The 20,459-nt window shown below is 37.7% G+C and overlaps 1 protein-coding gene across 1 annotated transcript in view; it reads right to left on the reverse strand.

Annotated features, from left to right (window-relative positions):
• The window catches only part of CFAP47 (cilia and flagella associated protein 47), a 504,236-nt gene that overhangs the window by 118,874 nt on the left and 364,903 nt on the right, over positions 1-20,459 (reverse strand). The window contains exons 52-54 of the mRNA XM_068963234.1: positions 20,292-20,432; positions 9,172-9,269; positions 756-931 (exon numbers count right to left, since the gene is read on the reverse strand). Of these exons, the coding sequence (XP_068819335.1) occupies positions 756-931; positions 9,172-9,269; positions 20,292-20,432 (415 nt within the window). The remainder of the gene's footprint in view (positions 1-755; positions 932-9,171; positions 9,270-20,291; positions 20,433-20,459) is intronic.

Below are 20,459 nucleotides of genomic sequence, written 5' to 3' on the forward strand. Positions count from 1 at the left end.
TCTTCTATATACATTATGACCTTAATTTACATGCTTTACATTATAAAAATGTTCATCCTTTACAATTTTACAAATATATTTATTTCTTCATCATTCATTAAAATAAGAATTATTCTAACTCTGAAAGAGTATATAAACTAGCAAAGACCTAGTAATGGAATGCATTGTACACACCAATAATAAGTTAAGTACAATCTTTAAAACTGTAACAATTGGAAGTCACTGTTGAAACAAAGAAATTTTACCATAAGGTAAGTTAATTATGAGTATAGACGCTATGTGTTTCTGTGTGTGTGAAAACAGTGCAAAGAAAGTTTCTCATAATTATGCCATAAGAACGCTTGCCATTGCACTGGTAATATGTGTATGTTTGTGACTTGCATTTAATTGAGAATATAAGATATAAATAAATTTTTATTAAGAATCTGAAAGTTTAACCCCTAGGCCTTATGGAATCATGTTCATTTGGCTCAATTTTTATACCTAGAAAAATATGGTTAACAAAAAGTGAGTTGAAAGAGAGTACATACGGGGCAATTTAGGCATTATTAAACTTGATATTCCAATAAATAATATCTTTGCACTAAAGAAAACAATGGTCACTCTAAATTAGTATGTTTTACCAATGAATGATATTAAACAAAATTAAAACTATGAGCAAGTGTAATCTGAATGATTATACTATGCAAAGAAATAATTTGAAAGATTAATTTCAAGGGATAAACAATAAGTATAACGCCACATTCAAACCATACCTTTCTTCTATAAAGCCTGCACGTGCTGGAGAATACTGTATGATATAGCTGACAGAATCTAGTGGAAATAGTTCAAGTTCATTGAGTCCACGAAAGGCAGCACTTGAGAATAGCACATCAAAGTGAATAATTTTCTCTTTTGGATTAAAGAGAGGTACTTCAATACAAAAACTCTCCTAGAATTACAAAAGAAATATGTAATTAGCTCTAACCTTCAGCATAGAGTCTTTGTCCTATGGAAAACCAAGAAATTTTTATACATTAGGCCATTGTTTTATTTTTTTCTCCTTAGTCCACTAATGAATGTACCTCACTCTCTTTTAATCTCTTATGTATTTTCTTTGCTTAGCCTTGGAAAATTATAAAATTATTGTTTTCAAAAACAAATAGTCGAAGAGATCCACCTAGCTAAATACTCAGGAAACTTCAAAATTGTATATATTTAAAATATATTTTTCATCAGTACAATTATTATTATGAAGTCTGTATGTCAATGTTTCCTCTAGCTGTGGTACCAGGCTTTAGCGTGCATAAGAATCATCTGTAGACGTTGCTGAAATATGGATTACTGGCCCTCTTCCTCAAAGATCCTGATTCAGTAGATCTGGGATGGGGCTAAAAAAGTCAAATGATGCTGATGACATGACTACCTTCCCATTTAGAACCCTTCCTTTTATCTAGTTTTTCTGGATCTGGCTCCCAGGTGTGCCTGGAAGGCACACTTTACATTCCAAGACATTTCCTGATTCTCATTCTGATCCATTTTGGCTAATGACATATCTTTGTCTAAAAATTTTATTTAAGTGTAGTTGATTTACAATGCTGTGTTAATTTTTGCTATATGGCAAAGTGAGTCAGTTATACATATATTCTTCTTCATATTCTTTTCCATATAGTTTAACACAAGATATTGAATATAGTTCCCTGTGCTATACAGTAGGACTTCGTTGTTTATCCATCCTATATATAATAGTTTGTACCTGCTAACCCCAGTTGCCAAGTCTCCCCTCCCCCCAACTTGGCAACCACAAGTCTGCTCTCTATGTAATGACTTTTATCTTACCCCATTACAGCTGTGATCTCCACTACAGTAAAAGCCATTAATCGAAGCAAATGTGTCAAAGGTGATTAAACAGGCAGGGCATATCTCAATGTTAACAAAAAGCCAATTGTCTATAATGATTTAACCTAATTAAATGGAGAATGTTGGACATTTTAGCCATAATTTAGAACTCAATAATGGCTGTTCTTTGGGACATGGAGCTATTTTGAAATTTATCAAATCACATTATAGGACCTGGTGGGGACAGATGGTGATGGGAAGAGAGTTATTCACACAACGTATCTTCAAGATAGACATTACTGCTTTGTCCATGGAACAGCATTTGCTTGATTACCTCTGTATAAATAAATGAGTGGATAAATATTATATTTTAGGGGAATAGAAATAGCATTTAGTGTGGTAAACATAATCTGTCGAGGAAAGATGGAAATCAAGGATATATATATATATAAGTTTATAATTACTAGATGAGAGTAGATATCATTTACTACAAATCTGACTTAATCATAAATGCAATGGAAAATGGTCATCTACAATAGTTTCTGGAGGTATTAGAATCATGGATTCCTAAAATAAATGGCCATTAAACTCCTACAGTAAAATATCCATGCTCATAATTATAAACAAGGAAGAAATAAAGTATAACATGCAAAAAACTCAACAATGGCATTATGTCACAAATTATACTATTTCCTAGGCAACATGACTTGCTGGGAGAAATACCAATAACCTCAGATATGCAGATGATACCACCCTTATGGCAGAAAGTGAAGAGGAACTAAAAAGCCTCTTGATGAAAGTGAAAGAGAAGAGTGAAAAGGTTGGCTTAAAGCTCAGCATTCAGAAAATGAAGATCATGGCATCTGGTCCCATCACTTCATGGGAAATAGATGGGGAAACAGTGGAAACAGTGTCAGACTTTATTTTTGGGGGCTCCAAAATCACTGCAGATGGTGACCGCAGCCATGAAATTAAAAGACACTTACTCCTTGGAAGGAAAGTTATGACCAACCTAGATAGCATATTGAAAAGCAGAGACATTACTTTGCCAACTAAGGTCCGTCTAGTCAAGGCTATGGTTTTTCCAGTGGTCATGTATGGATGTGAGAGTTGGACTGTGAGGAAAGCTGAGCACCAAAGAATTGATGCTTTTGAACTGTGGTGTTGGAGAAGACTCTTGAGAGTCCCTTGGACTGCAAGGAGATCCAACCAGTCCATTCTGAAGGAGATCAGTCCTGGGTGTTCTTTGGAAGGAATGATGCTAAAGCTGAAACTCCAATACTTTGGCCACCTCATGCGAAGTGTTGACTCATTTGAAAAGACCCTGATGCTGGGAGGGATTGGGGTCAGAAGGAAAAGGGGACGACAGAGGATGAGATGGCTGGATGGTATCACCGACTCGATGGATGTAAGTTTGAGTAAACTCCGGGAGTTGGTGATGGACAGGGAGGCCTGGCGTGCTGCGATTCATGGGGTTGCAAAGAGTCAGACACGACTGAGTGACTGAACTGAACTGAACTGAACTGAACTGAGGCAACCTGACATACTTGTAACACTGTTACAAAACACAGCCTCCTAGAAAGTTCTGAGGGTCAAGAAAATCAACAACTAACCCAAAGTAATATGTCATGATAACAAATCCCAACCACCATATAACAGCCTAGACACTCTGCTTAGGTCTTTAGACAGAAAATTGAAATAAGGCATTTTGGACTAGATATTTATTCTGGTCTATCACTCAGATATTTTTCAGAGAAAGTGTCACTGTAAGACAATGATACAGCTTCTTCAAAGAAGTAAAAATACTAAGATCTAACTCCATTTTATATTACTATTGGCTCATATACACATGCCACTGGGATAAAAAAGTTTCACAAAATAGTCCCTACTCTTACCACTTGTGACTTCTACGATATATTCTTTCCTATCCTACTTTATCCTATCCTATCCTAGTCATATCTATTTAAAATAACAATAATAATAATGCTCATTTAAACCGAGTCACATTTCAAGACCTGTACATTGAAAAACTCCAGTCTAAAGAGGAAAAAAAATAGTACTGGGATGTGTGATTGCTTTATGTCTTATCACATGTAAACTATGAACACAAAATAAAGCAAAATCAGTTTAAATCTACTGTTGTCTCATACATCCAACCTAAATTTATATTTTAAAAAAATAAAATAAATCTACTGTTGTCTCTCTGAATTGCAAGCCATATAACAGAAACTTTGTGTTAGAAATCTGTTATGACATTCTACACAGTTGGTCAAACTTCTTAGGAAATGTGAAATGAAAGTCGCTTAGCTGTTTCCAACCTTTTGTGATCCTATGGACTATCAGTCCATGGAATTCTCCAGGTCAGAATAATGGAATGGGTAGCCTTTCCCTTCTCCAGGGGATCTTCCCAACTAGGGATAGAACCTGGGTCTCCAGCATTGTAGGCAGATTCTTTATCAGCTGTGCCACAATGGAAGCCCAAGAATATTGGAGTGGGTAGCCTATCCATTCTCCAGGGGATCCTCCCAACCCAGGAATTGAACTGGAGTCTCCTGCATTGCGGGCAGATTCTTTACCAACTGAGCTATGGATGGCAGTTAAGCGGCACCTCTGTCACAGTTCCCCCTTCACACATTCATGGCAAGTATCACCACTTGAGCATTTCACTCTTATCCAGTAGGTCTGGATACCCCTCAAAATCCTTCACAGAGGAGCCTTGCAGAAAGCAATCACCAATTGCTTAGAGCTACCAGCACTGAGTAGCACTGCAATCTCTGGAGAACCCTACAACCAAACTCTTTGTTGTCTTGAAAACAGCCACAAACACAATAGAAAAAGGTAGCTCATTATAGTAAAAAAAAAAAAAAAAAAGAAGAAGAAGACAACAGAAGTTTCCAATTAATTGTTATGTACTCCAAGTATGGTAAAATAGGTCAAATTTAACAATACTATAAAAAACTTTCCTAATTTTCATTATGGTTTGAATATTATTTTCTTCAAAGTTTAAATAGATAAAGAGCCATAAATGATACGTTTCATATATGGTATCATATAAATAATTTCTATTAAATATCCATCTGCCAAAATACTGTCAACATTAATCTGGAAGGTGAAAGACGAGAGTGAAAAGGCTGGTTTAAAATTCAACATTCAAAAAACTAAGATCATGGCATGTGGTCCCATCACTTCATGGCAAATAGATGAGGAAAAAGTGGAAACAGTGTCAGAGTTTATTTTCTTGGGCCTCAAAATCACTGTGGATGGTGACTGCAGCCATGAAATTCAAAGATGCTTGCTCCTTAGAAGAAAAGCTATGATAAACCTAGACAGCATATTCAAAAGCAGAGACATCACTTTGCTCACAAAAGTCTATCTAGTCAAAGCTATGGTTTTTCCAGTAGTCATGTATGGATGTGAGAGTTGGACCATAAAGAAGGTTGAACACTAAAGCCTTGAAGCTTTCAAACTGTGGTGCTGGAAAAGACTCTTGAGCGTCCCTTGAACATCAAGGAGATAAAACCAGTCAATCCTAAAGGGAAACAAACCTGAATATTCATTGGAAAGACTGATGCTGAAGATGAAGCTCTAATACTTTGGCCACCTGGTGTGAAGGGTCAACTCATTGGAAAAGACCCTGATGCTGGGAAAGACTGAGGGCAGGAGAAGAAAGGGGTGACAGGAGATGAGATGGTTAGATGGCATCACTGACTCAGTGGACATGGGTTTGAGCAGACTCTGGGAGATGGTGAAGGACAGGGAAGCCTGCCATGCTGCAGTTGGGTCGCAAAGAGTCAGACCCGACTTAGTGACTGAACAACAACAAATTTCCCAACAACATTTCTTAAGATGCTTCTAATCACAAATCATCCCTTTACCATTTCTGTCCAAGCTCCAGCCTCATAAGCCTCTTTCCTGTTCTTGGAGTGCCTGAGCTCCTCCTTGGTAGGTCCCTTTCCACCAAGCTCATTCTGTCCCAAGGGCTTATACATTTGTTAATCTCTCTACCTGGTTGCACTGCTTCAGTCTTCATGCCATCCTCAATGAAACCCTGGGGTATTTTTGTTTGGAGAATTATCACTGTCTAAATTCATCTTGTCCATCTAAGTTCATCTTGTTCATTTATTGTCATGGTAATGGGTTCATCTGATGAACTAAACTTAGTGGAGTATAATCTGAAAACAGTTTCTCTCTCCCATCTTTTCCCGATCCTTGTTGTTATCTTAGGATGGTCCCCAATGCTGGAGAGTTTCATTGTTAGATATGTAAAGAAGTACAAAATCAGTCAACACTTACATCCCATATCCAATGAATATTTTCCCTGATTTCTCTACCTGGCACCTCGTCCCTACTCCTGGAGCTTTCTGGTGATTTTTCACACTGCTTGTGAAGAAAAAGGTACACATGATGTGTTCTTTTCAACTGCCTACTCTGACTTCCTCTCCTCCTGTAATCGCTGTCCTAATATGACTCCATCAGGTCACAGCATATAGATGGGATGAGAGGTAAAAGAACAAATTAACTGATGCTGGTTGTGCTTCTCCAGTTGACTTTCTAGGTCCTTTTCTTTCACTCTTTCTAACATTACCACCATGTACACTCTTTTGGGTTCTTCTCACTCTAGCAGAATATACCTTGAATCTTTTAAAACAGCCCAAGCCTAATCTCCTTCCACAGAGGAAAATCCATTTAGACGCACAAGGTCTTAGCATGTATCAGTGGAAATGTAGCTGCTTTCACTCCAGCCATTTTCCCTTTTTATATGGTCCAATCTGTGGACAGGAACTCACCAAAATCCAATGGGCATTAAACTGCCAGTTTCCACTCCTTAAAGAAAACACTCCCACTCCCTTTGTGTTCTGGCCATGGCATACAAAGTCTAGAATGTGGGCTATAGGCTAAATATTTCTCATCTACTTAGACATGGCAGAAATATCATTTCTCCAGCAAAATTCTGTGCTGGAGAGTATAAAGTGTAAAGTATTAAGTGCTGTGCTTCACAGTATAAATATATCATTGGGAGTGGCTGTCCAACCAGAGGTTGCATTTCTTAGATCCTCTTGTACCCAGGCATAGCTGTATGACTAGTTCACTCCAATAGTATGTGAGTGGAAGTGATGCATGTGACTTCAATGCCACTAGTGGAAATTCCCTCCTCTCTTTTCTCTTTCTCCACCTATATACAGAAATCTTTGAGTCCCTAAAGGATGATCAACTTGCCATACGGGGGGAACCTGACTCTGACTCTTGGGATATCAACATGGAGGATGCTAGACACTGACCAGCAGCAAAAGCACCAGACTGTCAAAATTATTAAAAACTTTGCTTGTATTAAACCACTGAAATTATGGAATTTGTTATATCAGCTAGAGATGCCCTCATATACATACATTTAGTGAGTAATAAATGGCACAGCAAAATTGTTTATAGCATGGAAAAGTATCTATAATTTTCAGGTTTGTATTTCACTTGAAAATCTAAGACAACAGAAAAATTTCACGTAGAATATCCCCTTTCAATTCTATTTTGTTTCCTATCTAACTCCACTAACATGTTAGTGCCATGTAAACAGGGACTTTGTTTGTATTGTTCATCACTTTTCCTAGGATCACAGAAAAAGAGATCAGATTTGTGTTTACCAGAGTCAGAAAGTAGTGGGAAGGGAAATTGGATGGAGGTGGTCAAAAGGTTCAAACTTCCAGTTTTAAGACAAATAAGCATTAGGGTTGTAATGTACTACCTGACAAAGATAATTAACACTACTGTACATTATATATAAAAACTGTTAAAGAAAGTACATCCTAAGAGTTCTCAGCACAGGGGAAAAAAGCTTTCTTTTTCTTTTATAGCTATATAAGATGATAAATTTTCACTATGCATGTAAGTCAAACCAATATGTATTAATACTACACCTTAAATGTATCAGTGCTGTGTGCCAATTATATCTCAGCAAAACTAGAAGAAAAAAAAATTCAAAAAGAAAGAAATCCAAAATACTTTATACAAAAGAGAATGGACTACTAACAACCAATTTTTGTTTATTGAAAATATAACCTGATTTTTGGAACTTGCTATAAGAAGTAACCAAATTTATGTGCCTTAAGGCTGTAAATATTTCTTACAAAAACCCTATTTAAAGAAATTCTAACCATTCACTCATCTCTAAGGAAGGTGTTAAGATTGGCTTGAATGTAACAAAAGATGAAATGCAGATGGAAAATCAGAGGCAGCTGAGTGTCTTGAAAACTGCATTGCCACAACTGATGCTCTAAGGATTAAGTAAAGTATTTCTCAAAAGTTTAGCAAAAACAGCAAATGCAGTAAAAAATGTTAGGAAACTCTATAGGCATGGATAGTCATTTTAGTATACTTTGAAAGTATTCAGAAAGCATGTTCTTCAAGAAGTTCACAAAGGTTTGTTTGATGGGATTATTTAAAAGAATTCATATGGTCTCTGCTGACTAAATCTTCATGTTCAAAAGTTATACAGCTAGCAAGTTTTTACCTTAGGGGCTTTCCTGGTGGCTCAGAGGTAAAGAATCTGCCTGTAAATGCAGGAGATGCGGGTTCAGTCCCTGGGTAGGGAAGATCCCCTGGTGAAGGAAATGGCAACCCACTCCAGTATTCTTGCCTGGTAAATCCCATGGACAGAGAAGTCTGGCAGGCTACAGTCCACGGGGTCACAATAGAGTCAGACATGACTTAGTGACTAGACAACAACAACAAATTACTATTATTAGAAATGAGAGAAAACTTAGTAACTTGGCCACATCACTGTCATTGATAGCCTATTTGGGTAGAGTTACTCAAAAGTGACTCCCCTCCTTCACCAACTTCAGCTGAAAGTGAACATTTAAGGAGGACAGCACATCTACCTATAGGGGCAAAGAGAACACTCTAGCACATCAAATACTTTTCCCCAAAGCTTTTGCAAGTGATACTTGAGTGAGTTTCAATAGTCTAACTATTTGTTTTCTATGCCTCCATGGAGATTTACCCAGAGATCAGGTGAACAAATAACTGATTTATAGACCAAGTATTTTATGTATTTTCTTATTTTCTATGTTGGAGCAAAAGTTGAAGATCCTAAATAATCATTTTATAAAGAAATTCATCTGCATATTTCAAATAACCATTATTTATCAAAAGCCTAAATACTTGATTTAAATAAATCTTTCTATAAGCATTTAAGTTGCATCTTAGTCGATCTAAAATAAAATTGATATTATTTGAATAATTTATCCCAATATGCTCATTTAATATGACTATTTTTTAGGAATAGCAATTTAGGTATACAACAAAAGCTCCAACTGTTTACAAAAAGGAAGAATCTATGAGCAGTTAATGGGCTCTTACCAGAGCAACACATTTCATGTCAATAATCTCTAAGGGTGGTCCAGGAGCACTATGGATCTCAAGGTGATACCAGATTCGCAAATTGTTAATAGCGTTACCTGAAAAAAAGAAAAAACATGGCACATTTTAATATGTGCATTTTAGAACATCATATTTTACATAAATTTTGAGAAACATAAATAGATACCATTTTCAAATTCTTTCTGATGGACTCACTTGTCAAGAGCTGAGGGGAAGGTGAAAAGTCGATTTCAACACAGTTTGTGAGCAGTAAGAGAAGCCCCAGGCTGCATGGCCATGAGAATGAGCTGTGAAAGCTTCCTGCCTCATGTGTGTGCCTGTAAACTCACTAAGTTCTTCACAAAAATAAGAATATTTTACTTTTAAGGGTTAATATTTCAAAAGAAATAACTAACCCTTTGCCCCCTAATTCCCAAAGCATTCACATAATATACATAGACATATCTAAATATGGTATTATAATAGACAAAGGTACATTTCTAGTATCATACAAATCTAGCCTAAGGGAAAAAAATGAGGAAGAATTCATGAAGTGTCTCCTTTCTTGGGAGTGTTAAACAGGATCCTAGCAATTTAGCTCAAAGAAAGCTGAAATGGGGTATGGATGGTTTTAAAAAAATTAACAAAAGAGAGGAGGAGGAAGAGAAGGGGGAAAAGAAAGGGGAGGGGAAGTAGTCGGGGAAGGGAAAAGGAAAAAGAAGAACTAGAAGAAGAAAGAAATAACAGGCCCAAGGTGGAGCCACTTGCCTCCGGGAGAGGAAACTAAGACTTAATTACAGGTTCAACCTCTCCCAGGAATGGATTTTTTACAATTTTCTGGTCAGCACTAGTGAGCCAGCCAGGCTCGTCTGTCCACCGGGATTTTCCAGGCAAGAATACTGGAGTGGGTTGCATGCCCTCCTCCAGGGGATCTTCCCAACCTAGGGATCAAACCCAGGTCTCCCACACTGCTGGCGGTTTCCTTACCATCTGAGCTACCAGGGAAGCACACTAGCAAAGCAATCTTGCCTGAAACAATCTTTTCATTTCTTCTGCTAATAACTCCCCTGGTCCATCCCCTCTCCCTTCACATTTCTATAAAACTTGAGAGCAGCTTTCTATTTGCTACATGGATGTCATCTTATTAATTAATAAGTGAATAAAACCAATCATATCCTCAAATTTACTCCACTGAATTTTTCTCCCCCCCCACTGGATCATTGAAAAAAACAAGAGAGTTCCAGAAAAATATCTATTCCTCCTTCATTAACTATGCCAAAGCCTTTGACTGTGCGGATCACAATAAACTGTCGAAAATACCAGACCACCTGACCTGCCTCTTGAGAAACCTGTATGCAGGTCAGGAAGCAACAGTTAGAACTGGACATGGAACAACAGACTGGTTCCGAATAGGAAAAGGGGTATGTCAAGGCTGTATATTGTCACCCTGCTTATTTAACTTATATGCACAGTACATCATGAGAAACGCTAGGCTGGAGGAAGCACAAGCTGGAATCAAGATTGCCGGGAGACATATCAATAACCTCAGATATGCAGATGACACCACCCTTATTGCAGAAAGTGAAGAGGAATTAAAAAGCCTCTTGATGAAAGTGAAAGAGGAGAGTGAAAAAGTTGGCTTAAAGAAAACGAAGATCATGGCATCTGGTCCCATCACTTCATGGGAAATAGATGGGGAAACAGTGTCAGACTGTTTTTTGGGGGGGCTCCAGAATCACTGCAGATGGTGATTGCAGCCATGAAATTAAAAGACACTTACTCCTTGGAAGGAAAGTTATGACCAACCTAGATAGCATATTGAAAAGCAGAGACATTACTTTGCCAACAAATGTCCGTCTAGTCAAGGCTATGGTTTTTCCAGTGGTCATGTATGGATATGACAGTTGGACTGTGAAGAAAGCTGAGTGCCGAAGAATTGATGCTTTTGAACTGTGGTGTTGGAGAAGACTATTGAGAGTCCCTTGGACTGCAAGGAGATCCAACCAGTCTATTCTAAAGGAGATCAGTCCTGGGTGTTCTTTGGAAGGACTGATGCTAAAGCTGAAACTCCAGTGCTTTGGCCACCTCATGTGAAGAGTTGACTCATTGGAAAAGACTCTGATGCTGGGAGGGATTGAGGGCAGGAGGAGAAGGGGACGACAGAGGATGAGATGACTGGATGGCATCCCTGACTCGATGGACGTGAATTGAGTAAACTCTGGGAGTTGGTGATGGACAGGGAAGCCTGGCATGCTGCAATTCATGGAGTCGCAGTGTCGGACATGACTGAGCAACTGAACTGAACTGAACTGGTGAGAAAGTAATGGTTACATCTGGGTTCCCTATATATATTAATACAGATCTTTCTGCTGCCAGTGATGTCCAAAGTCACACCTCCAAATCCTGAAACCAAAAACCCTGTTCCGCCATAAGAGCCCTGTGTAGCAGGGTTGGTACTGGCATCAAACCCAGGTTCTTTCTATTAGTTCTCAACTGTTCAGCTTCTCACTTTGATATTCTTTATGCTTCAATGCTGAGCTAGATTACAGTTTAAGATAACCTCCAGTTTCAGTTAACTGTTTAACTATCATTGTCAAGTTGTAAATATTCCAAGAACTGCAATGTTTGATTAACTTAGGTAAATCACTAAGCCTCTTTGGGTTTCAATTTCCTCATCTATGAAATAAGGGGCCAAGATTTGTGCAGTTCTCAGTCTCTTTCTTCTGAAAAACTGTTTCATTTTGCACTGCATTGCAATGCGTTGCACTGTATTATATTGATGTATTGAACAGTATTGCATGGCTCAAATAAATGGCTCAGTAAATCCAAAATCTGCAGGTTAGGCCAGCTGACTGTTGACTCAAGGAAGAGTTGGAGTTCAAGTCCAAAGGTAGAATTCCTTTTTTACTCTGCGGAAGTCAGTCTTTGTGCTATGAAGACCTTCAACTGGTTAGGTAAGACACACCCACATTATGGAGGGAAATCTTTTTTAAAAGTATAAAGATGTAAATACAATTCTCATCCAAAATCACCATTATACAAACATCCAGAATACTGTTTAACCTAATATCTGGGCACCATGACCCAGCCAAGTTGACACATACAATTAACTATCATGGGGATGAGAACACCTATTTGTAATTACTTTGACTATCATATAAGGTAGTATTGTGATGAAGCTACTTTAACTTCTACAGAGCTAAAAACATACAATGAATATGAATTTGTTAGTGACAATGAGATTAGGGGTAATTTATTAATGAACTGAACAACAAAAATAATAATTATTAAACATTGTTTACAGGCTTTAAACCAGAGAAGGCAATGGCACCCCACTCCAGTACTCCTGCCTGGGAAATCCCATGGGCAGAGAAGCCTGGTAGGCTGCAGTCCATGGGGTCGCGAAGAGTCAGACACAACTGAGTGACTTCACTTTCACTTTTCACTTTCATGCATTGGAGAAGGAAATGGCAACCCACTCCAGTGTTCTTGCCTGGAGAATCCCATGGACGGGGAAGCCTGGTGGGCTACCGTCTATGGGGTTGCACAGAGTCGGACAGGACTGAAGTGACTTAGCAGCAGTAGTAGCACAGGCTTTAAACATATTAAAATGTTTCTAATTATAAAATTAATAACATTCACTATAGTAATTTAAGAAATTACTGAAAAACTTTAGAAAATAAAAATTATTCATAATCCCATGACCAAGAGTATTTATTTTTTATATAAAATTTCAAGTTTAATATATCAATAAAGACATATGTAGGCATATATACACATTATATATAATTGATAAATCCATACATGTGTGTACCTTTGTATATACGCATTTGATAGCATTCAGAGAATACTCACTATTAAATTTAAGTTTAATACTAGTCATTAGGGAAATGCAAATTAAAACTACAATGAGCTATCACACCTGTTAGAATGACCATAATCAGAGACAAGAGATAACAAATGCTTTTGTGGATGTGGAGAAAAGGGAACATTTTTGCACTGCTGATGGGATTGTAAATTGGTATAGCCACTATGCAAAATAGGAGAGAGGATCCTCATAAGATTAAAAACAGAACTGCCATATGATCCAGCAATCTCACTTCTGGGAATATATCCAAAGAAAATGAAAATATGAACTTAAAAAGGTATCTACACCTTCATGTTCACAGCAATATTATTCATAATAGCCAACACATGGAACCAACCTAAGTATCACTGATGAATGAATGGATAAAGAAGTTGTAATACTGAAACCATACTTACAGAAAACTAGTCATTCTAATCACACTAGGACCACAGCCTTGTCTAACTCAATAAAATCAAGCCATGCCTGTGGGGCAACCCAAGACGGGCAGGTCATGGTGGAGAGGTCTGACAGAGCATGGTCCACTGGAGAAGGGAATGGCAAGCCACTTCAGTATTCTTGCCTTGAGAACCCCATGAACAGTATGAAAAGGCAAAATGATAGGATACCTAAAGAGGAACTCTCCAGGTCATTAGGTGCCCAATATGCTACTGGAGATCAGTGGAGAAATAACTCCAGAAAGAATGAAGGGATGGAACCAACGCAAAAACAATACCCAGCTGTGGATGTGACTGGTGATAGAAGCAAGATCCGATGCTGTAAAGAGCAATATTGCATAGGAACCTGGAATGTCAGGTCCATGAATCAAGGCAAATTGGAAGTGGTCAAACAGGAGATGGCAAGGGTGAACGTCGACATTCTAGGAATCAGCAAACTAAAATGGACTGGAATGGGTGAATTTAACTCAGATGACCATTATATCTACTACTGCGGGCAGGAATCCCTCAGAAGAAATGGAGTAGCCATCATGGTCAACAAAAGAGTTCGAAATGCAGTACTTGGATGCAATCTCAAAAATGACAGAATGATCTCTGTTCGTCTCCAAGGCAAACCATTCAATATCACAGTTATTCAAGTCTATGCCCCAACCGGTAACACTGAAGAAGCTGAAGCTGAACGGTTTTATGAAGACCTACAAGACTTTTAGAACTAACACCCCCAAAAGATGTCCTTTTCATTATAGGGGACTGGAATGCAAAAGTAGGGAGTCAAGAAACACATGGACTAACAGGCAAATTTGGCCTTGGAATGCGGAAAGAAGCAGGGCAAAGACTAATAGAGTTTTGCCAAGAAAATGCACTGGTCATAGCAAACACCCTCTTCCAACAACACAAGAGAAGACTCTACACATGGACATTACCAGATGGTCAACACCGAAATCAGATTGATTATATTCTATGCAGCCAAAGATGGAGATGCTCTATACAGTCAACATAAACAAGACCAGGAGCTGACTGTGGCTCAGACCATGAACTCCTTATTACCAAATTCAGACTCAAATTGAAGAAAGTAGGGAAAACCGCTAGACCATTCAGGTATGACCTAAATCAAATCCCTTATGATTATACAGTGGAAGTGAGAAATAGATTTAAGGGCCTAGATCTGATAGATAGAGTGCCTGATGAACTATGGAATGAGGTGCGTGACATTGTACAGGAGACTGGGATCAAGACCATCCCCATGGAAAAGAAATGCAAAAAAGCAAAATGGCTGTCTGGGGAGGCCTTACAAATAGCTGTGAAAAGAAGAGAGGCTAAAAGCAAAGGAGAAAAGGAAAGATATAAGCATCTGAATGCAGAGTTCCAATGATAGCAAGAAGAGATAAGAAAGCCTTCTTCAGCGATCAATGCAAAGAAATAGAGGAAAACAATAGACTGGGAAAGACTAGAGATCTCTTCAAGAAAATTAGAGATACCAAGGGAACATTTCATGCAAAGATGGGCTCGATAAAGGAGAGAAATGGTATGGACCTAACAGAAGCAGAAGATATTAAGAAGAGGTGGCAGGAATACACAGAAGAACTGTACAAAAAAGATCTTCACAATCCAGATAATCATGATGATGTGATTACTAATCTAGAGCCAGACATCTTGGAGTGTGAAGTCAAGTGGGCCTTAGAAAGTATCACTACGAACAAAGCTAGTGGAGGTGATGGAATTCCAGTTGAGCTGTTTCAAATCCTGAAAGATGGTGCTGTGAAAGTGCTACACTCAATATGCCAGCAAATTTGGAAAACTCAGCACTGGCCACAGGACTGGAAAAGGTCCATTTTCATTCCAATTCCAAAGAAAGGCAATGCCAAAGAATGCTCAAACTACCACACAATTGCACTCATCTCACATGCTAGTAAAGTAATGCTCAAAATTCTCCAAGCCAGGCTTCAACAATATGTGAACCGTGAACTCCCTGATGTTCAAGTTGGATTTAGAAAAGGCAGAGGAACCAGAGATCAAATTGCCAACATCCGCTGGATCATTGAAAAAGCAAGAGAGTTCCAGAAAAACATCTATTTCTGCTTTATTGACTATGCCAAAGCCTTTCACTGTGTGGATCACAATAAACTATGGAAAATTCTGAAAGAGATGGGAATACCAGACCACCTAACCTGCCTCTTGAGAAATCTGTATGCAGGTCAGGAAGCAACAGTTAGAACTGGACATGAAACAACAGACTGGTTCCAAATAGGAAAAGGAGTACGTCCAGGCTGTATATTGTCACCCTGCTTATTTAACTTTTATGCAGAGTACATCATGAGAAACACTGGACTGGAAGAAACACAAGCTGGAATTAAGATTGCCAGGAGAAATATCAATAACCTCAGATATGCAGATGACACCACCCTTATGGCAGAAAGTGAAGAGGACCTAAAAAGCCTCTTGATGAAAGTGAAAGAGGAGAGCGAAAAAGTTGGCTTAAAGCTCAACATTCAGAAAACGAAGATCATGGCATCCGGTCCCATCACTTCATGGGAAATAGATGGGCAAATAGTGGAAACAGTGTCAGACTTTATTTTGGGGGGCTCCAGAATCACTGCAGATGGTGATTGCAGGCATGAAATTCAATGATGCTTACTCCTTGGAAGAAAAGTTATGACCAACCTAGAGAGCATATTCACAAGCAGAGCCATTACTTTGCCAACTAAGGTCCGTCTAGTCAAGGCTATGGTTTTTCCTGTGGTCATGTATATATGTGAGAGTTGGACTGTGAAGAAGGCTGAGCTCTGAAGAACTGATGCTTTTGAACTGTGGTGTTGGAGAAGACTCTTGAGAGTCCCTTGGACTGCAAGGAGATCCAACCAGTCCATTATGAAGGAGATCAACCCCGGGATTTCTTTGGAAGGAATGATGCTGAAGCTGAAACTCCAGTACTTTGGCCACCTCATGTGAAGAGTTGACTCATTGGAAAAGACTCTGATGATGGGAGAGATTGGGGGCAGGAGGAGAAGGGGATGACAGAGGATGAGATGGCTGGATGGCATCACGGACTCGATGGACCTGAGTCTGAGTGAACTCCAGGAGATGGTGATGAACAGGGAGGCCTGGCGTGCTGTGATTCATGGGGTTGCAAAGAGTGGGACACGACTGAGCGACTGAACTGAACTACTGAACTGAATATAGATGTTCAGTGGAATCTTACTCAGCCATAAAAAACACGGAAACCCTACCATTTGTGACAACATGGACAGACTATGAAGGCGTTATTATAAGTGAAATAAGTCAGGTAAAGAAGAAAAAATATTCATGATTTCAGTTATATGTGTAGTCTAAAATAAACAACCAAAACAATAACGAAAAACCCAAAGTCATAGAAAAAGAAATCAAACTTGTGGTTACCAGAGGAAGAAGACAAAAATAGGGAGAAATGAAGGATGGTGGTCAAAAGATATAAACTTGCAGTTACAAAATAATTAAGTACTAGGGAGGTAATGTACAGCATGATGACTACAGTTAACAATGCTGTATGATATACAGAAAAGCTAAGAGAGTAAATTCTAAGAGCTTTCTTCGAAAGGAGAAAATTGTTTTTCCTTTTATCTTTCTTTTCTCTTTATTGTATCTATATGAGAAGATAGATGTTAGCTGAACATACTGTGGTAATCATTTCACAATACGTGTAAACAAACCATCAAGCTGTATGGCCTTAAACTTATACAGTGATGTATGACAATTATATTTCAACAAAAATGGGAAAAAATTATATGCTGATAATATCTATTCAAAAACACTTTAAATCAAATTTAAAAATTAAGTTTTAATTATTTAACATAATAAATGATATGGGAAACATTCTTATATTAAAATATCTGTGTATATCATTGATTATTTTATTTAAAAAATCTAAGCTGTGTGATGACAGGTTGCAAAACAGATTAAGAACCAGGAAAAATATATGTACAGTTATCCCCAATTCTTCAGACAGGCCTTTCCATATTCCTACTGAAACAGAATTAACCTTTCCATCCCTTGTAATAACTTTGGTCTTTTTCTTACTGATTGCTCAGCAGTACATTTCTTTTCAGTTAGAGAAGTTTCAGTTATGCAAAATGAGTAAGTTCTGGAGATATAATGTACAACAAGGTAATTATAGTTAACAGGGTAGAGTGTATACTCTAAATTTGCTAGAAGGTAGATTGTGTGTGTGTGTGTGTGTGTGTGTGTGTGTGTGTATACAGGCTTATTAACTGTGACACATGTACTACTTTGGTGGGGGATGTTAATGATGGGGGAGACAATCCATGTGTGAGGGCAGGATGTATATGGGAAAACTTTGAATCTTCTTCAGTTTTGCTGTGAACCTAAAATTTATCTAAATATTAGATATTTTTAAAATATGCCACTCAGATTTGATAGGTCATTATACTGAATATAGATCACTTTAAATTGTATGCATATTTTGACAGTATTCACGTAGAAGGTAGATTTTATCTTTACCTTCTTCTGCAAAAAAGTGGTAACTATGTGAGATGATAAATATGTTAATTAGGTTGATTCTGGTGATTATTTCACAATGTATATGTAAATCAAATCAATTTGTCCACTTTAAATATGTACAATTTTTAATAGCCAGCTGTACTTCAATAAAGCTGGGACAAAGAAGAAATGAAAACAATTATAAGAATTTTTTTGGCTTCCAAATAGGGAAATACGAAAAATAATGGTAATATCCAGTTTTAACGAGGGTCAGGTTGAAAGAGACAATCTTATATATTATAATGGAAATTTGAATTGATAAAATTTGGAAGAGTGCTTTAACATGTTTAAAATGTTTAAGAATTGCTTTTCCCTTTGATCCAATGATTTCATTTTAAGATTTTTTTGGAATAAAATAATTGATGATATGTACAAATACTTTAATATAAGAATGTTTCTTATATAATTTATGTTGAATAATTGAAACTTAATTTTAAAAATTTTAAATAGCCCACACAGTCACAAGTAAATGTAATTTCCTAACATGACTCCCCCAGGATCCCCCACAATAGACTTTGATAAACTCTCCCTTGGGCATCTCTTAGATAGGACCCCCAAGATACAAACAAGATACAAGAAAACCTTGTTATATTTTGGAATCAATTCTCACTTCCTATCTGCTCTCTTCTTGCCTGGAGAATTCCTTGGACAGAGGAGCCTGGTGTGCTGCAGACCACGGGATCACAAAGAGTCAGACACAACTGAGTGACTAACACTATCTACTCTCTCAAGAGAAGCATGTAATGCTAGTCTCTGAAATGTTTTCCATCTTTAGGGGTATTTCTCTATTCCCATCACCACCCTAAAAAACACTGTTCTCTTCACTTCAAACCCAGTTAGCTGTTGCAGTGCCCTAGCTATTCTCTTTCTAAACTGTTTTGAATAAATGCCTGGATATCCCTTTTAATCCATGTATTCTGTGATGGTTAATTTTATATAACAACTAGGCTGGACTATGGTGTCCAGTTTGATTACACACCAGTCTAAATGTTGGTAGGAAGATACATGAACACTTTAATCAGTAGACTTTGAGTAAAGCACAATACTCTGTTTATGTGAATGTGCCAACTCCAATCAGTTGGAGGCCGTAAAAGCAAAGACTGAAGTGACCTGAAAGAGAAGCAATTCTTAGCCAAGCCTGAAACATGGAAACCCTCTCAGAGCTTGTAGCCTGCCTGGTCTTTCCTGGGCAATCTGGACTCAAGACTGCAACAGCAACTTTTACTAATTTTCCACTCTGCTTCCCTGGTGGCTCAGTGGTAAAAAATTTGCTTACAGTGTAGGAGATGTAAGAGACATGGGTTCAATCCCTGGGTCAGGAAGATCCCCTGGAGGAGGGCATGGTCACGCATTCCAGTATTCTTGCCAGGAAAATCCCATGGACAGAGGAGCCTGGCAGGCTATAGTCCATAGGGTCACAAAGAGTCGGACATGACTAAAGCAACTTAGCATGCAAGGATGTGCTTGCCCTATAGATTTTGGACTTGCCAGTCTCCCTAGTTATATTAGCCAATTCCTTAAAATGTCTCTTTCTATAAAGATATAGATTATTATATTATATTTAACTATACTATATTGGATTGTATGTTGTATTATATTATAGTTGTGTCTCTTTCTTTGAAGAATCCTGATTAAACACAAACTCATTTAATAAAGATTTCTATTTTGGTATGCCTCTGGTTGAACTTTGCCCTTGTCGACCCACTTTTCTTTATTTCTCTCTTCCGTCCCTGCTACTCACCCATTAGAGAACTCATTCACCCACTCTCTCAGAAACCTGCCCTGTCTATTCCAACTCTCCATAAACCCATTTTCCTTCAAATTTCTACTGAAAAGATATGATGTTTAACAACATTCAAAGGAAGCTTTATAATATGGGAAGGGGAAACAATAGCATTTACTTTCTTTTGCATATGAGGCAGACTGCTATCATTTCCCATATTTAAAAAAGGAACACATTAAATTGTTAAAATAATATATTCATTAACATTTTATCAGAATTTGACTGAAATTTTGTGTTCAGTAACAGAAATATGTGTAAAGTTCTTCACTTATGAAAGAGTAGGCAGCCTTCAAGCTGAAGTATTATAATCTACTCATTTTAATGGTAGTACAAATCTAGAAATTAACAACATGTAGTTAATCCTGAAATAATACAATTCTTACAGATATATGAAATACACATTTGTATATGTATTTTGAGTATAAAATAGCTACTGACTTACAAAAGAATGATGAGGGTTTACGAATGTTGATCATGAAACTCTCCATAATAATAAATTTACCTGCTTTTTCCTCATCAAACCTGTCAGATAGTTCTGATAATGATTTCTTATAGGAGGGTATTTGATCTCTATCTTGATCTTCATCTGAGTCATTCTGAGAATCACCATCATGTTTGCTTTTAACAGAAAATGAAATTGTACCTATAACACATAGATGCAAGATGTCAG

Source organism: Capricornis sumatraensis, chromosome X, assembly GCF_032405125.1.
Source record: "Capricornis sumatraensis isolate serow.1 chromosome X, serow.2, whole genome shotgun sequence".
Taxonomy (NCBI): domain Eukaryota; kingdom Metazoa; phylum Chordata; class Mammalia; order Artiodactyla; family Bovidae; genus Capricornis; species Capricornis sumatraensis.